Here is an 18,648-nt window from a genome sequence, read left to right as displayed (position 1 = left end):
GAAAAAATTACTTTTATCACAAATTACTTAGTGCCAGAGGTTTTGAGAAAATTAAACAGTAGATCAAATTAAGTACTAATTCAATATTACGGTAGGTGCTTTATTTATTATCATTACTGTTTTATGTTCAGGCAATTGCCATAAATACCTTTTATTGGTTAGACTTGCTTTACAAGGGTGCTTATTTTTAGTGTTTGTTTTGTCCCTTTTTTTCTTCCAATTTAAACTTTACTAAGAGCTGAACTTTCAACATTGGTAGGAGCTCTTGGAAAAGAATGATAATTCTGTGTCTGAATTTTTACTGCGTGGTTAGGATTGGCTCTTACATCGTTTGTTAAGAATCAGGAGTGATCTGGCTATAACGTACCAGCAGAAACAGTGTCAGAGTTTCTGCAAAGGTTGCTGCCTTTTCAATTTTGCCATCATAGGCGGCTTTGACCGATGGTGATAGTCACTTTAAAAATGTCTGGATGAGAGAAATGGTTGAAGTGAAAGGTCAGGTGCAGCATATACACACTTTTACAAAAACAAGCATGTTGTGCATGTTTTATACATCAGCTTGAAGTCGGGGATCACTTCATTACTGCATGTGGCTGTGGCGTACAGGAACAATCTTCGAAAAAGAATTCAAAACTCTTTAGGTGAAAGATAAGATTGTTTCAAAGCCTTTTCATCTTTCTGTTTGTGAAGTTGTGAAATAAATATAATTAGGGACTGAACAGATGGTAAATCCCTAATATAAGAGAATATACCCAGTAAAGCAACCTGTGTTACTCCTGAATCTGCAAGAGCAGCCTCTCTCTTTCTTCTGTCTTCCATTCTGCCAAGAAAAGTTAAAATCCACCGTCAGGAGAAAATAAGGGAAAAGTTCAGAATCCGAAAGTGTTTCTGCAGAAGTGCCATTTTCTTAAAGAAAAAAAAAAAAACCCTCAAGATTTGTTCAGAACAGTATTAAGTGAGGCCCCTGATGCTCTAAGCATTGTAAAGACAAAACTAATTGCTCGAAAAGACCGTCCCAAGACTTGTTTGCCCATCTTGTCCTCTAAGTGAAACCACTGATACTAGTTTTAGCGCATACGCTGATTATGGGGAGGAGGTGGAAGAAAACCTTGAAAGAACGTTGAAGCTAAAAGCAAATGATTAGTACTGTAGTTGAAAACTGATAATGTTGTAACCATTAGCTGTTAATAATAAAACCTGTAATATTTTCATGTGAAAAACCTGCATTTCATTTTAGGTGAGATAAGTTTGTGGTCAATTCTTGTGGTAACAGGAGAGACTGAGAGGTGTAATCTCTGAAAACAATAATGGGCAGCTTAACTTCTCTTCAAATATATATTCTTCACATGCTTGGTAAAAGGTATAGGATAAGGATCATCTTTTATTGTGTGTACAGCACCTTGCATAGCTGTGAAAATAGGCCTTCTGTATTGATTAGAGAGTCAAAGTGAGTGCTATTGCAATAAGAATAATATGTAGCAACACAACTACTATACTTTTGTGGGGGTTTTTTCTGATAAGTACATGTAAGTGTTACGTACTCTACATTTTTTCCTCTAAGCATTGTATATACTAGATAAAGTTCTGGGGTTTTGTGATTTTTTTTTTTTTTTTTATTAGAAAGTGTCAGCTGGTATTTTTAAAAATCCTGATAAAGACTAGGAAAATATTATTTAAGGTATGTCTGCTGACTGAGGCAAAATCTGACCTTCTCAGGCTTTGTCCTGTTTATGCTGGTTTTTAAAATACGATAACTAACGCCTTTGAAAAGACAGCTATCATTTTCATGTTTGGGCCATATTGAACATCCAATTCCTGAAAATGTCTAATTGATTGCAGTTTACTGTTTAGTGATAATCACAATAGTATCGTGCTCTTTACGTGAGGGCTGCTCTCAAAAGCAGATGATTCGTGCTGAGTCTAGGCGATTTTCCTCTTCAGTGTGTTGGGAAGGTTCCCTCTGTCACTTGTTCTCAATGAAACCAACTCATTTCTGATGGCACTGGAGTTAAAAATCATTCAGCTGTGGCAACACCCCTGGTTTTTACCAGTTTTGACTGTCAGCACGATAACTGCGTGGTGTCACTGAAAGCTATACTTTGCCTAGCTCTTTGATGCAAAACTCATTAAAATCATCGGGAGTCTTTTAGCTGGATTGAGTACCTTTGGACAGGGAACCACCAGAACTGAGTCGGTGCCCTTCAACCACTGCAGCGTCAGGTCCACGTGTGAGGTTTAGCAGTCCTTTCCACGTACCGAAGGGCTGGGGGAGGGACAGCCCGTGGTTCACGCAGGGTGAGTGCAGTGTGAGTAGCTGTTCGCTGGCTACCCACGCTGTTAGCATCCTGCTCCAGCCCGCCTGCCAGGAGGTGACATGGCTTCTAAGCAGGGAGGGAGTTTTACAGTCTGGCGACGTTTTCAATTTTCAGTGGAGTGGGGGGGGGGGGGGGGGAAAATCACTGGCATAAATGATGGCAAATACCTTGTCTTTTTTAAAGATGTTTGTTCTTTTGGGATAATTTGGCGACAGGAGCACGGATGTGTATTTTGTCTAAAACCTGGTATTTTTCTTGATGCCTTTTCTTTACACGTGTCTGTCATTCGTTCACTTAGATGAAAATGTGGCCCTCCACAGGATTTCCCCGTAAATAGATTACAAAAGGAGTGAATTCCTGATACACGATTTTGTCATTTTTTTTATCCCTGCTATTCCCATACACTTGGGTTCTCAAGTCTCTTTAGTATCACAGTGGGAAGAAAAGGAAATAGTCATTACTATTTGCAGTGATGGAGGGCTTTTCTAATGGTTTCCCTAAAATAAAATGAGTTAGAATTTCTTGCTAAAACATTCCTGACTGGTTTTCGCTAGAGATGACAACAAAGCCCGCTCAATAGACAAGAGCACATCAACAACCTGTGCCGATGGGTCGGTGACATTAATTAGATACTGACAGTGCCTTTAGCAGGAATCAGTGGTTTCTTCCCGCGAGAGGGCTGTTCCAGGAATGAGGACTAGCACACCAGCCGGGGCATCTTCTTGAATGTCCTCATCTCCACCAAGCTGAGAACGCGGGGAAGGTACCACGGTCTGTTTATGCTCTCCGTTCCCACTTACCACGTCAGGGGAGATACGATGTGATGGTTTGTTTGCCCGTGTCACTCTGTCGGCAACAGCATTTCCAAACAACTTTGACAGGCAGAGTGTCGGAGGCGGCTCGGGGAGACGTTTCTCAGACCTGCCCTGCGTGTGCCACGAAGCGCAGCCGTTCCTCACCGGAGAAGTCGTTTGCCCGGGCTCCCCCTTGCCCTGCCCGGCCCGCTCCGGGCGCCGCCGCATGGCGAGGGGAGGGGGCTGCTCGGCGGCTGCCCCCCGGCAGCCGGCTCCCGTCCCGTCCCGACCCGCCGGTTTCAGCCCGGTCGCGCCTCCGGCGCTGCGGGAGCCGCTGCCGCCCTCGCCCCGGCCGCTGCCCGCGGCAGGCTGCTGGTCGGCGGCGCGGCTCGGCAGGGCTCGCCCCCGGCGCCGCTGCTCCCCGCTCCTCGGTCAGCCCCGGAGCCCCCAGCCCGGCTCGCTTCCCGTGAGTTGCGGTGGTGCTGCGCTGCCCCCCTCCCCTCCCTCCCTTCCCGCCGCGCCTCTTGAAGAAAGCGGTTTTTTCTGTTGTCGGGGAGCGTAAATCAGCTTCATCTAAAATCTCGGAAGTGCAAGTCCATCAAATCTTCCTCCTAGCCGCCTGCTACACCTTGCGTGAGTCAGACTGCAGAGCTCCCGCTGCCCTTCTCGCTGTGCGGGGCTGCTCGTGTTTCCCCCTGACTCAGAGGCAAAAGCACAAGTGGAATCTGCTCACGCTTTCAGCGGTTCCTTCCCCGGTTGTTGTAGCAGTCGCTGACCTCCAGGCACTATGAATAAACAGCAAAGCTGGGAACAAAAGGAGTCTTCTGGCTGCCATTATCTCACATTAACATAGCAGACGCGCTGCGGTGTGAACAATGCGAGTCTCATTCGCCGATAATCAGCGAGTACCCAGGCATTTGGATTACCAAGGCAACAGGCAATGGTAGAATACTGGGTGGGTGTGTTTTTTATTGTAAAGGAGCAGTCGGATATGGAAACCCAGGTATATTGATAAAGCAGAGCAGAAGGAATGCCTGGTGGCAGGGGGGGACCGTGAGGGCTCGGGGTTGCATTCCGACACACGTGAGATAAATAAGACATGGATGAAGCAGGTCTGTGCTGTGAGATGCAATAAAGATTAAACTGCATTTGTCAAGCTGAAAACGATCATAAGATAATTTCAGCATTTTGAAAAAGGTAACAGGTGGCATGTTAATAACAGGGCTGTTACCGATGGATTTTGTAACTGTAATCTGGGCTGTAGTAATGCGTTGCATGGTCTACTTGTGTGACAATAGAAGTGGGTGTGATGCTTTAATCTTTTTTCCTTTGATCGGATGGATGCTGTAGTCCCATAATGTCAGATGATGGTAACCCCTTCAGCTTCTTCTGAGGCAGGAGCGGGTCTCAGTAGCATTTTTGTTTCTTACCTGCATAGCTGTGATCATTTGTTCCACATGGACAGAAATAAGTTGTGTTATCTCTGTGTCTTTGCGCGCACGCACACACACATGTGCATGGGCATGTATGAAATCTATAACGTAGCAGGACTGTGTGTGTATGCAGGGGGGCGTGGGCGTTCGCAGGTTCAGAAACTTCTGAATTGATCTAATCATTTGGCCTGATGCATTTTTCTAATTTCAGGGGTTAGATTCAGATGTACTAACTCTTGCTGAGCAACGTGGTACTTTGCCGGCATGGCTCTCTAACCGATGAGACTGTGTGTAGAGTAAGGTGCCAGGAAGCAGCAGCAAGCATGTTCACAGCCTGACCTATAGCAACCCGGTGTGAAAGAGAAGGCAGCGTTCCCACCTCATGCGGTTGTAAGTCATCCAGGCCTCACGAGCCTTGTCAGGACTATAAAGAAAAAGTTAAGGGCTTTCAGCTTCCAGAGGTACTTCACATCACCTGCTGAACTACCGGCTCAATTTTGCCGTCTCAGTCTCCACGCAAGCGGCTGTATTGTGCGTATGTGTGTGGCTGCATGAATGGTTATTGTAAATGTGTGTTGATATTTAAAAGAGCAGAGGGCGGGGGGTGATAGCCACCTGCTAGCTGCAGGTGCCATCCAAACCATGGGGTTGATAAATGGCTTGCTGTATTCACCTTTTGACTGCTTCACCTGCATCTGCTCACCTAGAACAGGTTCAGAATGCTTGTTTTCAAACGCTTTGCCAGAAAACAGCCTTCCCTCTTCTTACGGTGAATTATGAAATTTTGAACCTCTTTCACTCTTCCTCTTCAGTTTACGTTGCTCATAGCCCCATACGGGCAACATCCAGTACTGAAACAACGCTTGAGGTAATTCTTTCTTGATAAGGAAGGAGTAGTTATGGACCCTCTGTGCATTTGGAGTTGGGAGAATTGAAGCTTTCCAAAGGGTTAGAGAACATACTCATCTAGCTGGAAAGAGTAGAGGGAAACAACAGACTTGAGAAATTGCAGGGGGATAATTTTTGGAGCTGTGTATTTTCTCTGTAAGATCTGAATGTTTGGAGTCACATCATTAAGAAGTAGAGGGAAATAAAGTCTTGCAAAATGCTTCCAAATTGACTTTTTTCACTTTTGCATTGCATAAATACACCCAGTGAGTTGGATGGGACTCTGTCTTATGTATTTGTTTAGTGAAATACACGATGGAGCCTTAATTTATGCCAATACCATTTAAACTTCTTCAAATAATGATACTAAATAGAGGAATGTATTTGAGGAAGGCATGCATCGCATAGGCAGCATCCATCAAAAGTAAGTTACTGCTAGCCATCCAAAGTCAGTATTGGTATACACACTTAACTACACCACCCTCTTTTTTTTTTTTTTCCTCATCTTCAATGTAAACACCTTAGGATACCTGTACACAACATCAGCTTTTAGTTTGCTTTATGTCAGTGTGTGATGTACAGAGGTAGTTATTCTTTGGTTTCTTTACAATATGTCTTTATATTTCCTTGCTGGCTGTAAGCAGTCTTTGTGTCCTTCCTACGCGGGTGTCTCCTTGCTCTGCCATATTCCTCCGTGCGAACGGAGAACGGATTGTGTAGAGTGGTTTCTACAGTCTACAGAAAACACAGCACAAAAGGTCAAGGGATAACTGGGTTAAATTTTGTGTTACAAAATTTTTTTAATAGTAATGCGTTTTAATATCTGTAAACTAGATGAAAAATTAATTTTAAGTGTTTAAGTTGAAACACTTTGGCCAAGCACTTTAGCCATATGAAGATGGTGCGTGTGTCTCAGCTGGTGAGGCATTGGTTTTGTTCCTCTGAAAAAAAAATCTCGGTGAAAAATGAGAAGTCTGTTGTTTCTTTCTAACAGGGGTTCTTTCGTCCAGGGGTTTTAAAAAGAAAACAAAAGCAGATCTCTGAATGTTTTTGATTGCCAGTGAGAGGAAATGAATTTTGGCTTTCAGGTGTCACATTGTTTTTTTCAAATTAGTAGTAAAGGCCAAGGATATTTTCAGTGGAAATTTGACCAGAAATAAATAAAATAAAAAATCCATTTGATCTGTTACGTATGACTAGATTGCCGGGGATTCCTAGCTTATCGAATTGGGAAAAAATTAGCTGAACTCCTTCCTGGAGCATTTTAGTGTTGCAGGAAACTGCTAATAGTGTTCCATCTGTTCTTGTGATTTTATTTTTAAAGGAGTTGTTAGGTTTTGTTTATACCAATACAAAAATTATAAAAATGTGGTGAAATTCATGCCTGTTCCATAACATGAGCATACCGAAAAGGCGGTTCAAATTCACTATTTGCACTGCACCATGCAAAGCAGTCTTTTTCTTAAGGAAGAGTATGCTTAAAATAAGTTTATGGTGGTGCCTTAATCAAGAAGAATTGCTGACTGAATCCATATTAATAATTAAAGCTACGTGAGTGGTGTTCATTCGAGAAACCCAAGTAAAACAAAAACTAAACCTGAACGAAAGAAGCTAAGCTGCCTAACTTGTGAGACAATACAGGCATGAAACGCATGTATTGGTGCTACAGTTACAGCTTTATTTCCTGTTCTGATTGTGGGATTTGTGATATCTTTCCACTGCAGACAGATGAAGTTTTAGGGGGAAGAGAGGGGTGAGGCAGGAGCAAGGAGCCTTGTTTGGAGATTGTTAGGTTTTAGTTTGTATTAAAGTAGTGTCACCTAGAGGCTCCAACCAAGAATACAGCCAAGGGGTGCTGGGCACCCTGAGCACACGTGTGCCCAGAGGCACTTGTAGGGGCAGAGCGAGGTGCAGACACAGAGAGGTGCCGGCAGGCAAGAACAGATCGGGGGCCCTGGTTTTGGCCTCCATTTGGACCGTTCTGATTTTTGGCCGTGTGTAACTGCAAAGGAGTGTTTGGCCTGGGTAGATGTCTGACACCTCACTCCTTGTTGTCAGATGCTCTCCTCGCTGGGTGTCCATGGGTGACAAAAGAAGATATGGGAGAAATGAGAGTCATTGTTACACTGGCAATTACCTGCTCATCTTGGCGTCAGCTGAAGGAGTTATGATAGAGTCTATAGATTTAAAGGACTCTGCGGACTCTGTATGTGTCAGCTACCAGTCAGGTGGGGTGACTGTGCTTCAGAAACGTTAAAGACCCCTGCAAAACTGTAAAGCTGGCTTCAGGGTAAGCAACAGAAACTAGTCACTGGAAGCCCAGTTGTGGGGAAACTTGATTGCGGTGCTTGGAGTGAAAAGGTTTTTTGAGAAAGCCAACATCTGGTGCTTTTCTGCAGTAGTTGATAGATATTCAGTGTTTAAAACGGAGATAGATGCTTTACAAAGGCAGTGTTTTTGACACCTGGCCTTCTCAACAAGTGAAGTGGAGGATCACTGGGAAGGTATAATTCCGGTTTTTACCCTCCTTCACAACATGTAAAGTACCAATGCTCTAGGGATGCGTACTTCACTAAACCATCTGAATCTCTCCTTCCTCAATCAATGAAGACATGTAAACAGAGTATCAGATACACATACAATTGCTTTAATGACAACATAAACATATTTAAAATACAGCATTTTCAAATAATGCCACAAATCATGTATAAATTACAGTAATTCACTAGTATTAATTTACAGAGCTCACTTTTTATTAAGCAACTTTTATTAGAATTAACTAACAGTTACAGACTTCATGTCAGACACAGACTATTCCAAAGAGGCTGGATATCCGTCTGGTTCCGTTTTCCTAGTACGGAGATTAAGAGAAGCTGTTTAGACCTAAGTACCGGTGTACTTCTCTGACATGAGTGTTGTATTACTGATGGTTTCAGTACATTTGCCAGCAGCTAAGAAATCCTTCCTCTTTATTCCTTGATTGCAGTTTCACTACATCATAGTTTTGAGAAGTAATTTCCCTCTGTCTCTTCCTCTTTGCTCTGTGGCTTCCTCTGCTGTTTGGCCTTTAATGCTGACCAGTAGTATGTATAGGTTCATTAACACTATTATAAATTTAGTCAGTACTCTTTTAGCGGACTCCAGCTGAGCCCAAACTGACTCACTGCCCTCCAGGGTCTAGTGAGAGACTTAATTACCCTTGTACCGTTCAACAGGAACAATGTCATGGGCAGCATTTTGCTGTGGCTGGAGAGGTTGAAGCTTCTTCCTCTATGGGCTGCCATTTTCAAGTTTAAAGAAAGGGATTTCAGAATAATTCACAGCTCTGTATAATAACAGCGGAAAGCCACTGCTCTTTTGCAATGAGAATTGGATTGGTCACGTTTCATTACGGTACTTACATGGATTTTCCTTTGATGGTGGGAGTATTCCTTTGGGTTGTCTAAGGACAGAAACGCAAGTTGAAAGAGCGAAGTGGAGGGACAAATAATCCTTTAGTTGAGTGGCACATGTTTCAGCATCTCCTACCGCTTGAAACCGAAGAAGCCTTTGTGCGGTAGAGGAAGGGTGGGTATTGTATCCAGTATGGCAAAAGTCATACTCAAACATGCGTGTGATTGGCGATGGGCCAGAGTATCATGCTGGGGAATGCAAACCACGAGAATGCCGTGTATTTCTCATTGGGGTAACTAAAGTGAAGTTTGAGTGAAGTCTAGCGCAGTAAGTGTATATTAGCGTGTATAAGTTGATGTTCTGCAAGGCACATCCATCACTGTTTCAGTGTTGCCATAATCTCCGATATTAATGTCTGCGATTTAAAGCTAAGTTCTGTGTTGGATAATGTAATAGTCACGGGATTCAATGTGCACAATTAATATTTCTCAACAAATCTGTACCTGGTCTTTTTTTCTGGCTTTCCTGTGTTATGCTGGGTCCTGTGCTGGAGGCTTTCATCATATGTCAACAAAATGGTTTCTTGAGGTGTCTCCCATTTTAACTGTAATACAGTAAAAATTGAGTGACTTACTCTTCTTTGTAATTAGATGAAGTGATTGTATAGTCTTTGAGAACCCAGTGCAGCTTTCCACTAAACAAATGCTCTGACTCTACCATTGGAAAGTACGGGTGAATAATACATGAAATCTCTTCTGTGCACTGTAAAGGAGAGGAACGGGTAAGAGAAACATGCTTTGGAGGCAAAGAAAATGAAGAAATGGTTATAACTTCTTAACAACAGGCTAAGACATGCTGGCTCAAAGGTTGAGTATGCGTGCAAACCGTATGGCATATTTGCGTTAGAAGAACCTTCAGTGACTCTGTGGTTTGATCCCTGCCTGTCATTACCCTCCTTATTTACTCACACACTTGCAAAATATTTGCCTTGTCCCTCAGGTTTTATTACCTGTCCACAGCACATCGGTGGGGAATAGAGAAGAATGGCTGCAGTGAGTCCTTTAACTGCTTATGTCATGAAGAGAGCTTCTTTTAGTCATTGAAGTATGCAAACACTCATATGTGCCATAAATATCCAAACAAATCAGAGAGCAGACATCATCAAAAACAGTCAGAGAAGGAAGTAAAGTAGGAGGCATCATTCAGAGCAGGAAAAAAGAGGAAGGCTTCAGAGCAGTCACAAATTCTGGGTTAGTCATCATTTGTCTCCATGCTGGTGGAGGGGACTTGCTGAAGCATTGCGTCACTTGCAAATATTAGTCACTAAAGCCATTATCTGAGCCTCTGAATGAAAGGAGGAAGATTTTCAGCCTTCTAAGAGAAAATATTTTTTTAAAAAATGGGCTAGGAGGACTTACTGATTGCAAGGTATTAAATATGCCCTTATTCACACATTGTTTTATATGGATGCTGTCAACGTAAACATACATGTCAAGCATCTTATGGAGAATTACTATTTTCCATTAATTTTCCCTAATTATTTGTTAGGGGAAATTATTCTCTTCTCTAATTTAACTCATTTTAATTTTTTTGTGATTTTATTTCTTAATTCAATTTGGGTATTTTGAAACAAACAGGTCAGTTCAAATTCACAGCTATGTTCTAATTCAGTGCTGTTGTGCTGGCGCAGCATTATGGAATTTGTTTGAAATTTCCTAGTTGTTTGTAAAATGTATTCACTGTTTCATTTTACCTTACACAGTTGCTGTTGCTGTTGTTAGATTATTGGTTACTTGGGACATAGGCAGTTTTGATCACACGCGTGCGCCCTTCTTTGTGCAATGCAATTCCTATTCTTAAGTGATTTACACTAGGCGTCATGAACAGGCTAAAGAATGAACACGTAGGTAGTCCTTGATTTTGGCTCACGGCACAAAAGGAAGAAGTGGACCAAACCTGGCGTGCTGTCTGGGGACATGGGAGAGTCAGCTCTCTGGCCTGCCACGGCCACAGAGCCCTTTTTAGGACTTTGGCAGGTTGGTTGTCTCACCGCATCTTGTATGAGTTAACTGTGTGGCACTTTATGGTTGCAGGCTTTGAAGCACGTGGATGCAGTGCTTGTAGAGCCTGTATGGATTCTTTAGGCAAGGTAGCCCTGTGTAGAATTCCCGTGATAGCTGGTAGTCCAGGCAAAAATGCAGTTCTTGATATAAAATACAAGTCAATGGCGTTTGAAAATGAGAGCAGTCTGTGTGTGTGTGTGTGTATTAAATGGTATATATATATCTAGATGAGGAAAGATCACGCGTGTGTATGTGTACATATATGCAAATAGAAATCTAATTTACAAGTTAATAGTATGAGAACGAGCAAATTTCAAGTGGGATATATTTTACGGTTAGGGGATTAATAGCTACTTTCACTGGATTTAACCTATTTCATTAATTACACTGGATGCGTACCTATCCTGTGTTCGTTTTGAAACCGCCAATGCTTTTGTATGAACAGAACTGTAAGAAATATTTGCTTGTGTCTGTGGACAAAGGTAATGGAAAAACCCAATCCTCTCATCCACATATTTATCTGAAAGATGTGTTGTGTATCTGCAGATGATTTTCTAGAATGCTGATTAGCTAATACTGTTTTTGGCATGCAGCTTATCCATCGTGTGGGAGAACACTATCTGAATGTCAATTTACTTTTCAAAATGATGTTGAACTGCTATTCCTTTAAAGGCTTTTCTGGCCATTTGGGGACCCAAATGTGCAGACAGTGGAGCTGCAGTCTGGTCTCAAAATCTAATTGAATTGATACGAGGCAGCTGAAGCAGTGATTGTTGAAGCGTTTGAGATGGATTGCAAAAAATAAGTGCTTCTGAGCAACTTGCTTAGTGGCCTTGTTTGAAACTCTGCCCCTGAGTTTATTTTTACTTTCATTGGTAACAGACCTTTATGGTAAAAGCCCTGTGCTTCGGTATAGTTAAGGAATTCATTAGTTCTGTGTGGTTTTGATATGATCACGTTGCTATTAAAGAAACTTTATGCCTCTGAGAGTACTAGGCTAATAATGGAAGTAGGAGTGGGGAGTTAAGGTAATGTCAGGTGTTAATCCCTTTGTCCCCGCCAGCAACTTGCCACTGTTCAAACTTCCAAAATCTCACCCTCCTAAACATTTGTTTTTGCAGTGATGGGTCTTTCCCTTACGATTCTGTTCCCTGGCAGCAAAATACCAACCAGCCTCCAGGCTCTTTATCGGTGGTCACCACAGTATGGGGTGTGACTAACACCTCTCAAAGCCAGGTAAGCTTTGTTTTTATGCTCCCTCCCCTGTAGATACTGGTTTTCACTAATGCTTGCAAAATGGAAAGCGTTTTGGAAAATCCTCTAGGGATCGAGAACAGTGTCTGTGTTCTCTTTGTTGTACATGCTGCATTTTTTTTCCAGTCGCGTCCTCTTTGGTGGCATCAGAAAGGAGGCATCTGAGAGCTTGAGTCAGTAACTCCTTTAGCTGCATGCAAATGTCAGGCTTGGGTTTAGCACGTACTTTGCGCTGTATGGTTTCAACACTAAAAGCATGACCTCTTGGGAATTTCAGATTGAATTTGAAGAGTTGTTTTATTAAAAATAGAATTTCTGTCTAGATTCACCAAATGACAGTTACTGTTGATTTTACCCGGCGTTGTGTTGTACTTGTGGGCTGGTGAAATCCAGTGCCAAGTCTACCCCAACGCTGAGGTGCTAACTACCAGCTATAAGCTGTGCTCTTTTCAACCTCTCCTGTTAACACTGCCTTACTTAGCAAAAATATTTCAATATGCGTTGGAGCAAAAGCACGAGCTCCTGGCTTCCAGGTGAGAGCCATACTTACTGGATTTTCATTCTGTTCTCTCCACTCTTACCTCTCTTTCTCTTCTGCAATGTATGTTGAATTATGCTATAGAAAAAGAAGCAGCTTTAATGAAGGAGACGCCAATTATTTGTGATAGTGTGCTCTCCAAGGGATGTGGCACAAATCAAGCTCTCAAACAGTCTAGCCTTTTCTTACACCGTGGATGAAGTGCTCTAAACACATCACCATCTTTAATGAGTGCAAATGGTACATAAATCTAACTTGTCTTTTCTACCTTTTTCAAATCAAGTGACATTAGATCCCATACAAAATTTTCTGTGGATTTTTTTTTTTTTTAATTATTTTAATTTTGGTCAGAAAATTAAAAACAAAATTGTTATGGATTGAGCCATTTGAAAAAGAAATCATTCAGGGGCCAAGTTATAGATACTGATATGGTAGTTAGGTAAGCACTGGTTGTGGCAAAATCTTTCTTCAAAAAATAAAGAGAGGAAACAGTTACAGGATCTATAACGTCATTTATTACTGTTGCTTTCTTTTTAACACCTTAAAAGAAAAGGTGTCCCATCCGGGAGAGAAACACCTGACTAAACAGGTAGGTCTATACCTTGGCCAGAAAATGGAAATATAGTTTCTTTTGAAATTCTTTCACACTTAAAAAGGCAAAAGGAAAGGAGAAGGAAAAAAAAAAAAGACTGAGTTTTGTTCTGTCATAAGAACACTGTACTGTAACTTGAACTCTTCATGATACTTCAAAGGAACATGCAATGAAAGACAAAAAATGCTTTGGTAAAAAGAAGAAAATGCTTCTTCAGAATCACTGCAAGGGAAGGGTGAAACGCTGAAACATGAAGCTTGGTTGTAGCTGTTCAAGCAGATTGAAATGAATGACAGGGTTTCCTGTAAGTCTTCATGCTCCCCGAGGGAAAGGAATGAGCTGGGCTCACCAATTCCCTTTCACAAATTCCCAAAGCTGATGACTTGGTCTTCTGCAAAAATCATCACCACTAAATTTCTTCCTAAGTAGGAGACAGATTTCCATGCAGCTGATCCATGAACAGCCATACTTACGTCTCAACGGAAATTGTAGCAATTTTGGTTCAATTGAAAAAAAAAAAAAAATGCTTCAAACAAGCAAACCAAGTCCTTTTAAAAACAGAACAGAGGACTCTTTGCTAAGAAGCAATAAAAACAACCGACAGAATTCTGTACACTTTATAGAAAGTTAGAGTCAAGAACAGGTTAAGCCACTGAAATATATTCTTTCACAGTTTTTGCATCTGTAGTACCCTTTACAGTATGCCAATGAGACTGAATATTTGCAAGTTATTTCAAAGTTCTACATAAAAAAAAAAGGAAAAGCATGTACTTTCTCTTAATCAGATGAATTTGTCACCTACAGAGCATGGTTCTAGCAGGCCTTTATCATAACTTTTTTCATAAGTGTGTTAGTTTGGGTTCCATCTAGTTAAAAATCTCCTGTGAAGGATAATTAGAGATCAGAAACTCTTGTTTGTTTGGAAATGGCAAAAGAAAAGGAGGAATCAGCGGGAATGTGCACCTAGATTATGTTCATTAGCGTTCAGAGTACAGGGTGGTTATATTATAATTTGTCAATTGCAGCAAATCATCTTAATTTGCGTGATGTAGTTCAAGCTACAGCCCCTTATTCTCATGTTTCTACTCACAGGTGCTGGGAAATCCAATGGCAAATGCTAATAACCCTATGAACCCAGCAGGAAATCCCATGGCTTCTGGGATGACTACCAGCAACCCTGGAATCAATTCCCCTCAGTTTGCTGGACAGCAGCAACAATTTTCAGCCAAGGCAGGCTCCACTCAGCCGTACATACAGCAGGGCATGTATGGGCGACCCAATTATCCTGGAAGTGGAGGCTTTGGTGGCAGGTAAGATTTACTTGTGTGAGGTGGAAAATGGGTGTAAATAGCTGATGAAGCTTGTTTTAGTGACCTGGCAGAAGTGTCATGGGCTTATTTTAATTATATAAAGTCTCAGTAGCTATTTTATGCTGGTTAACTGAAGTGCATACTGCTTTTACAGCTTTGGAAATCAGCTACCCAAACTGCAATGAAATTCATCACAGTAAATGGAAATGGCTTAGGTCAATCAATTAGCTCTAATAAACCCCCAAAATAAAGTTTTAATTAAGAGAGATTGTTAAACAGACCACAGGCTTAGGAATGATTAACATTTAACAAGGCCAGGATGTGAAAGGTATTGATGGTATAATTTCTACGTGCGTATGGAGGAATAAGCTTGAGTATTAGGCAAAGTAGGTTTCTATGCAGTGGGATATTTCTGCCCAAAGACTTGCTCCACAGCAGGAATTTGAAAAGAATTGGGGGTGAAGATGTTTGTTAAGAGAGATGGTCAAGCTGTGTATTTATTTTGGGGAAGTAAATGCTGCATTAGTGAAATAAGGCAAAACTAATAGCCTGGGTTTTGTTACATTTTGACTTTCTGTGTCTATACTTTGTAAACAAGGGTGGTAAGTGCACTTAACTGAAACCACTATTTATGGTCCCTCTGCAAAGCCCGCTGAAAAGGTGGTTAGCATAGTCAGTCTAGTGTGAAGAATATATGCCTGAGACTCCGGGAACTTCTCTCTCCTTTCATCTCTGCCACTGATCTACTGGTGACCTTGAGCAAGTCAGAAAGTTTCTTTAGCTTTGTATTAACATCTCTAAAATGGGCACAGTATACTGGCCCATATTTATAAAGATAGTTGATGTCTTGGAGTGGGAAAGGCACGGTTTAGCTTAATTTATCTGATGATCGATAGGCGAGCCGGGTAGGAATGGCAAAATACGTTGTGTGGGATCCAATAGAGCTGATTGCATTGGGTCTCTCCTGGCCTTTCTGCTGAGGTTCAGGGAGGAATGCTTTTACAATGTCAGGAACACTTGGCATAATTCACCACTGAGGCAGGTGAACGCGCTGTAGTGGAGGAAGCTCTCTGTTCATGCTGCTGTGCAGTCTGCCCCTGCACTATTGGGAAATGGAGCATGCATTAACTTTCAGGATTTCAGTTCAGCTTCCCAGTAAGCTATAGAGCTGCAAAGCAGTTCACTGCCCCCGAAACAACTGGCAGTGGTGCCTTGCAATCCCGGTGGCAGCCCTGTGACTGTTGCACCTGAACAACACTTGTATCTCATGTACACACCTAATTCCCCATCCTGCTGGCTTTCATTAGGTATTGATACGTGGTTTTGGAACAGTTCCAGATGAGGATCACACCAACATTCAAAACAAAATCCACCAGGCATGTCTTAATTCTCTCCCTCTCCCTCCCTCCCTCCCTCTCTCTTTTTCTTTTCTTCCCTGTTAGTTACCCTGGAGGCCCAAATACTCCGGCAGGAATGGGGATCCCCCCACACACGAGGCCGCCAGCTGATTTCACCCAGCCAGCTGCAGCTGCTGCCGCTGCTGCAGTTGCGGCTGCAGCTGCTACAGCGACAGCGACAGCTACAGCTACTGTGGCAGCCCTTCAGGAAACCCAGAATAAGGACATGAACCAGTATGGACCGGTAAGAGAGTAACCATTATGTCTTCATACCTGCCTGATCCGGACCATTACAGGGAATTGGACTGTCCTTCTCACTCCCCTGTTTATTAGGGTGCCTAATGCTTTTTTTTTTTTTTTTTTTGCATGAGCATGGTTATGAATGCTTATGAGAAGCGGCTGGAATGTGTGTATGTAGGTATGAGTTGGTCTCCCGTGTTTCTCCCAATAAATCTTGCCTACGCGTATCTTGTAGTTTGGAGATTGCCCCTTAAAAAAATTGGATATTACCCGAAGTTACAGCTACATCTGACGTGGTCTATTATTGCTGCCTTTGCCAGCCCTGTGAACCTCTAAATTTGAGTACCTAGTGAAATGTTCCAGAATCTTGGAATAGGTTTTGTACCACTTGGTACGAATTTGTTTATTTTGCTAACTACAGTTGGTTGGTTGTTTTTTTCCCTTCAAACAAGGAAACAATAGTAGAAGAGAGATTTGCTTTTTAATAATGTTGTCTAGGAGAACAGCTATGCAAGACGTGCGTTTCTGGTGATCCATGGCCTCCAGCATGTCATGACTTTGTGTCATAATTTTTTCTTAAAATAAACAAGGGTTTGATCAATTCAGGTTTTTTCCTCCTTAGCATTTTTTACCTCTCTGAGTTTTGAAGTACATGGGCCCGTATGCCAGGTGATGTAAAGAAGCACAATGTCTTAGAAATTGTAATGTTGCACTGTATTTACACAGCCAACTTCCTAACCTGTTACCTTGCAGTAATAGACTAGCCAATTTATACAATTTAATTGTTCATCTTACACTTAAATCTGTCTTTCTGTCTTATGCCTTCTACAATTCCAATTGAATTTTTATTATAAATAACATCACCGCCCATCACATGTTGGAGAACATTGAAGGAAAATGCGACATAAATCCTCCCCTTCTTCCCTCCCCTAAAAGCATGTTCAGCTCCCTCCTCCCATTTTAAATGCATGTCGCATTTTATTCTTTTTTTTTTTTCTTCTTCTTCCGTTGAAGGTTTGTTCCTCTTTCCAGATGGGTCCAACTCAGGCTTACAACAACCAGTTTATGAACCAGCCTGGTCCTCGTGGCCCTGCTTCTATGCCAGGCAACATGAACCCAGCAAGCATGGGAGCAGGAATGACGCCTTCCAGTATGAGTGGGCCACCCATGGGCATGAACCAGCCTCGGCCTCCTGGAATGAGTCCCTTCAGCACCCATGGGCAGAGGATGCCTCAGCAAGCCTACCCAGGCCCACGCCCCCAGTCTTTGCCTATACAGGGCATAAAGAGACCGTACCCAGGAGAGGTAATCAAATTAATTATATTTTGCATACACTATTATTTTGACTGAAAGTTGCAACGTGCTGGGTAATGTGTGGTGTGCATCCCTGTATGATAGGTACACCTTTGTTCCAGCCTTGGTAGGAATACTGCCATCAAAATACGAGGGGCAGCAGCTCTTCCTTTTTAGCTTCTAAAGTATTCAGGTTGGCCCTTGCTACGTTAGTCAAGATGACAGTCATTAAAACCAAGAAAGGTCCAAAACTGGCTGAGCCCTCAAAATGTCACTTTGAAATTCTTATGCTAGATGGTGAATTCATAGACCATAAGCAGACTTCCTTCACAGGAGTGGATTTATTTAACGTGACAACTTGAAAGAGATGTTGAGGGTGAAATAATTCATTTGAGCCCAATACATATGTGATCTGCATTTTCTTAGATGGTTTTATTGTTCTAAAGAAATACAGGGCATACGTTGTATAAACACCAATAGTAGTAACATTTATTTTAAAGACCAGTTGCTTTCCAAACTCCTTGAGGCTCGATTTTCATAGGCACTGAGATGAATATAAATCATGTTGAACTCAAATCCCTCTGTGTCAGCATTTATCTAATACAAGTTTATTTGGAGTGTGGTATTTCTGTCTAAGTTCCCATGCTGTTATATGAGATCTGAGTGGCTTTGTAGGCAAAATCACATTGCCACTGAGTTGTATTATGACCTTGGGCAAAACATCTAGGGTCAAAATTTTAAAGAAATTTAGACAACCAAAGATGTAGACAGACAAGCTTTTGGATCTTTAAAAAGCACCGATGCATTTTACTATTCAAATTGGTGTGAATCGGGCAGTAGATGCTTTTGAGAATCTCACCAACTCTCTCTCAGCATCTATATGCACCTAAATGTCTTCACAAATCTAGCCACCAGTTACTAGCTACAGAGATAATTTCCTGCTAAAATTCTGTATTAAACCAAGACTACAGCAACAGCTGTAACTCCAGGTGTAGAGCTTTGAATATTATGATATTGCCCTGACTATAAAAATGGTAGAAAATAGCAAACATACAGCAATGCAGAAAATATAGCAAACATTTATTATTGAGCTACATTTCTTTCCTGATCCGCAAACTTTTTTTTTAAATAAAAAGTT

The 18,648-nt window shown here is 41.8% G+C and overlaps 1 protein-coding gene across 12 annotated transcripts in view; it reads left to right on the top strand.

Annotated features, from left to right (window-relative positions):
* ZMIZ1 (zinc finger MIZ-type containing 1) overlaps positions 1 to 18,648 on the top strand; it is a 364,718-nt gene that overhangs the window by 313,588 nt on the left and 32,482 nt on the right. For 10 of the 12 annotated variants that reach the window (XM_076338398.1, XM_076338399.1, XM_076338390.1 and 7 more), the window contains 4 exons: positions 12,008 to 12,122; positions 14,363 to 14,580; positions 16,023 to 16,221; positions 17,232 to 17,522. In XM_076338398.1, coding sequence (XP_076194513.1) covers positions 12,008 to 12,122; positions 14,363 to 14,580; positions 16,023 to 16,221; positions 17,232 to 17,522 — 823 coding nt within the window. The remainder of the gene's footprint in view (positions 1 to 12,007; positions 12,123 to 14,362; positions 14,581 to 16,022; positions 16,222 to 17,231; positions 17,523 to 18,648) is intronic. The other 2 variants (XM_076338397.1, XM_076338402.1) reach the window with 1 other exon arrangement.

The sequence above is a fragment of the Aptenodytes patagonicus genome, chromosome 5, assembly GCF_965638725.1.
Source record: "Aptenodytes patagonicus chromosome 5, bAptPat1.pri.cur, whole genome shotgun sequence".
NCBI classification, from domain to species: domain Eukaryota; kingdom Metazoa; phylum Chordata; class Aves; order Sphenisciformes; family Spheniscidae; genus Aptenodytes; species Aptenodytes patagonicus.
Note: the sequence above shows the minus strand (reverse complement) of the source record. Positions and strands in the feature narration are given on the sequence as shown.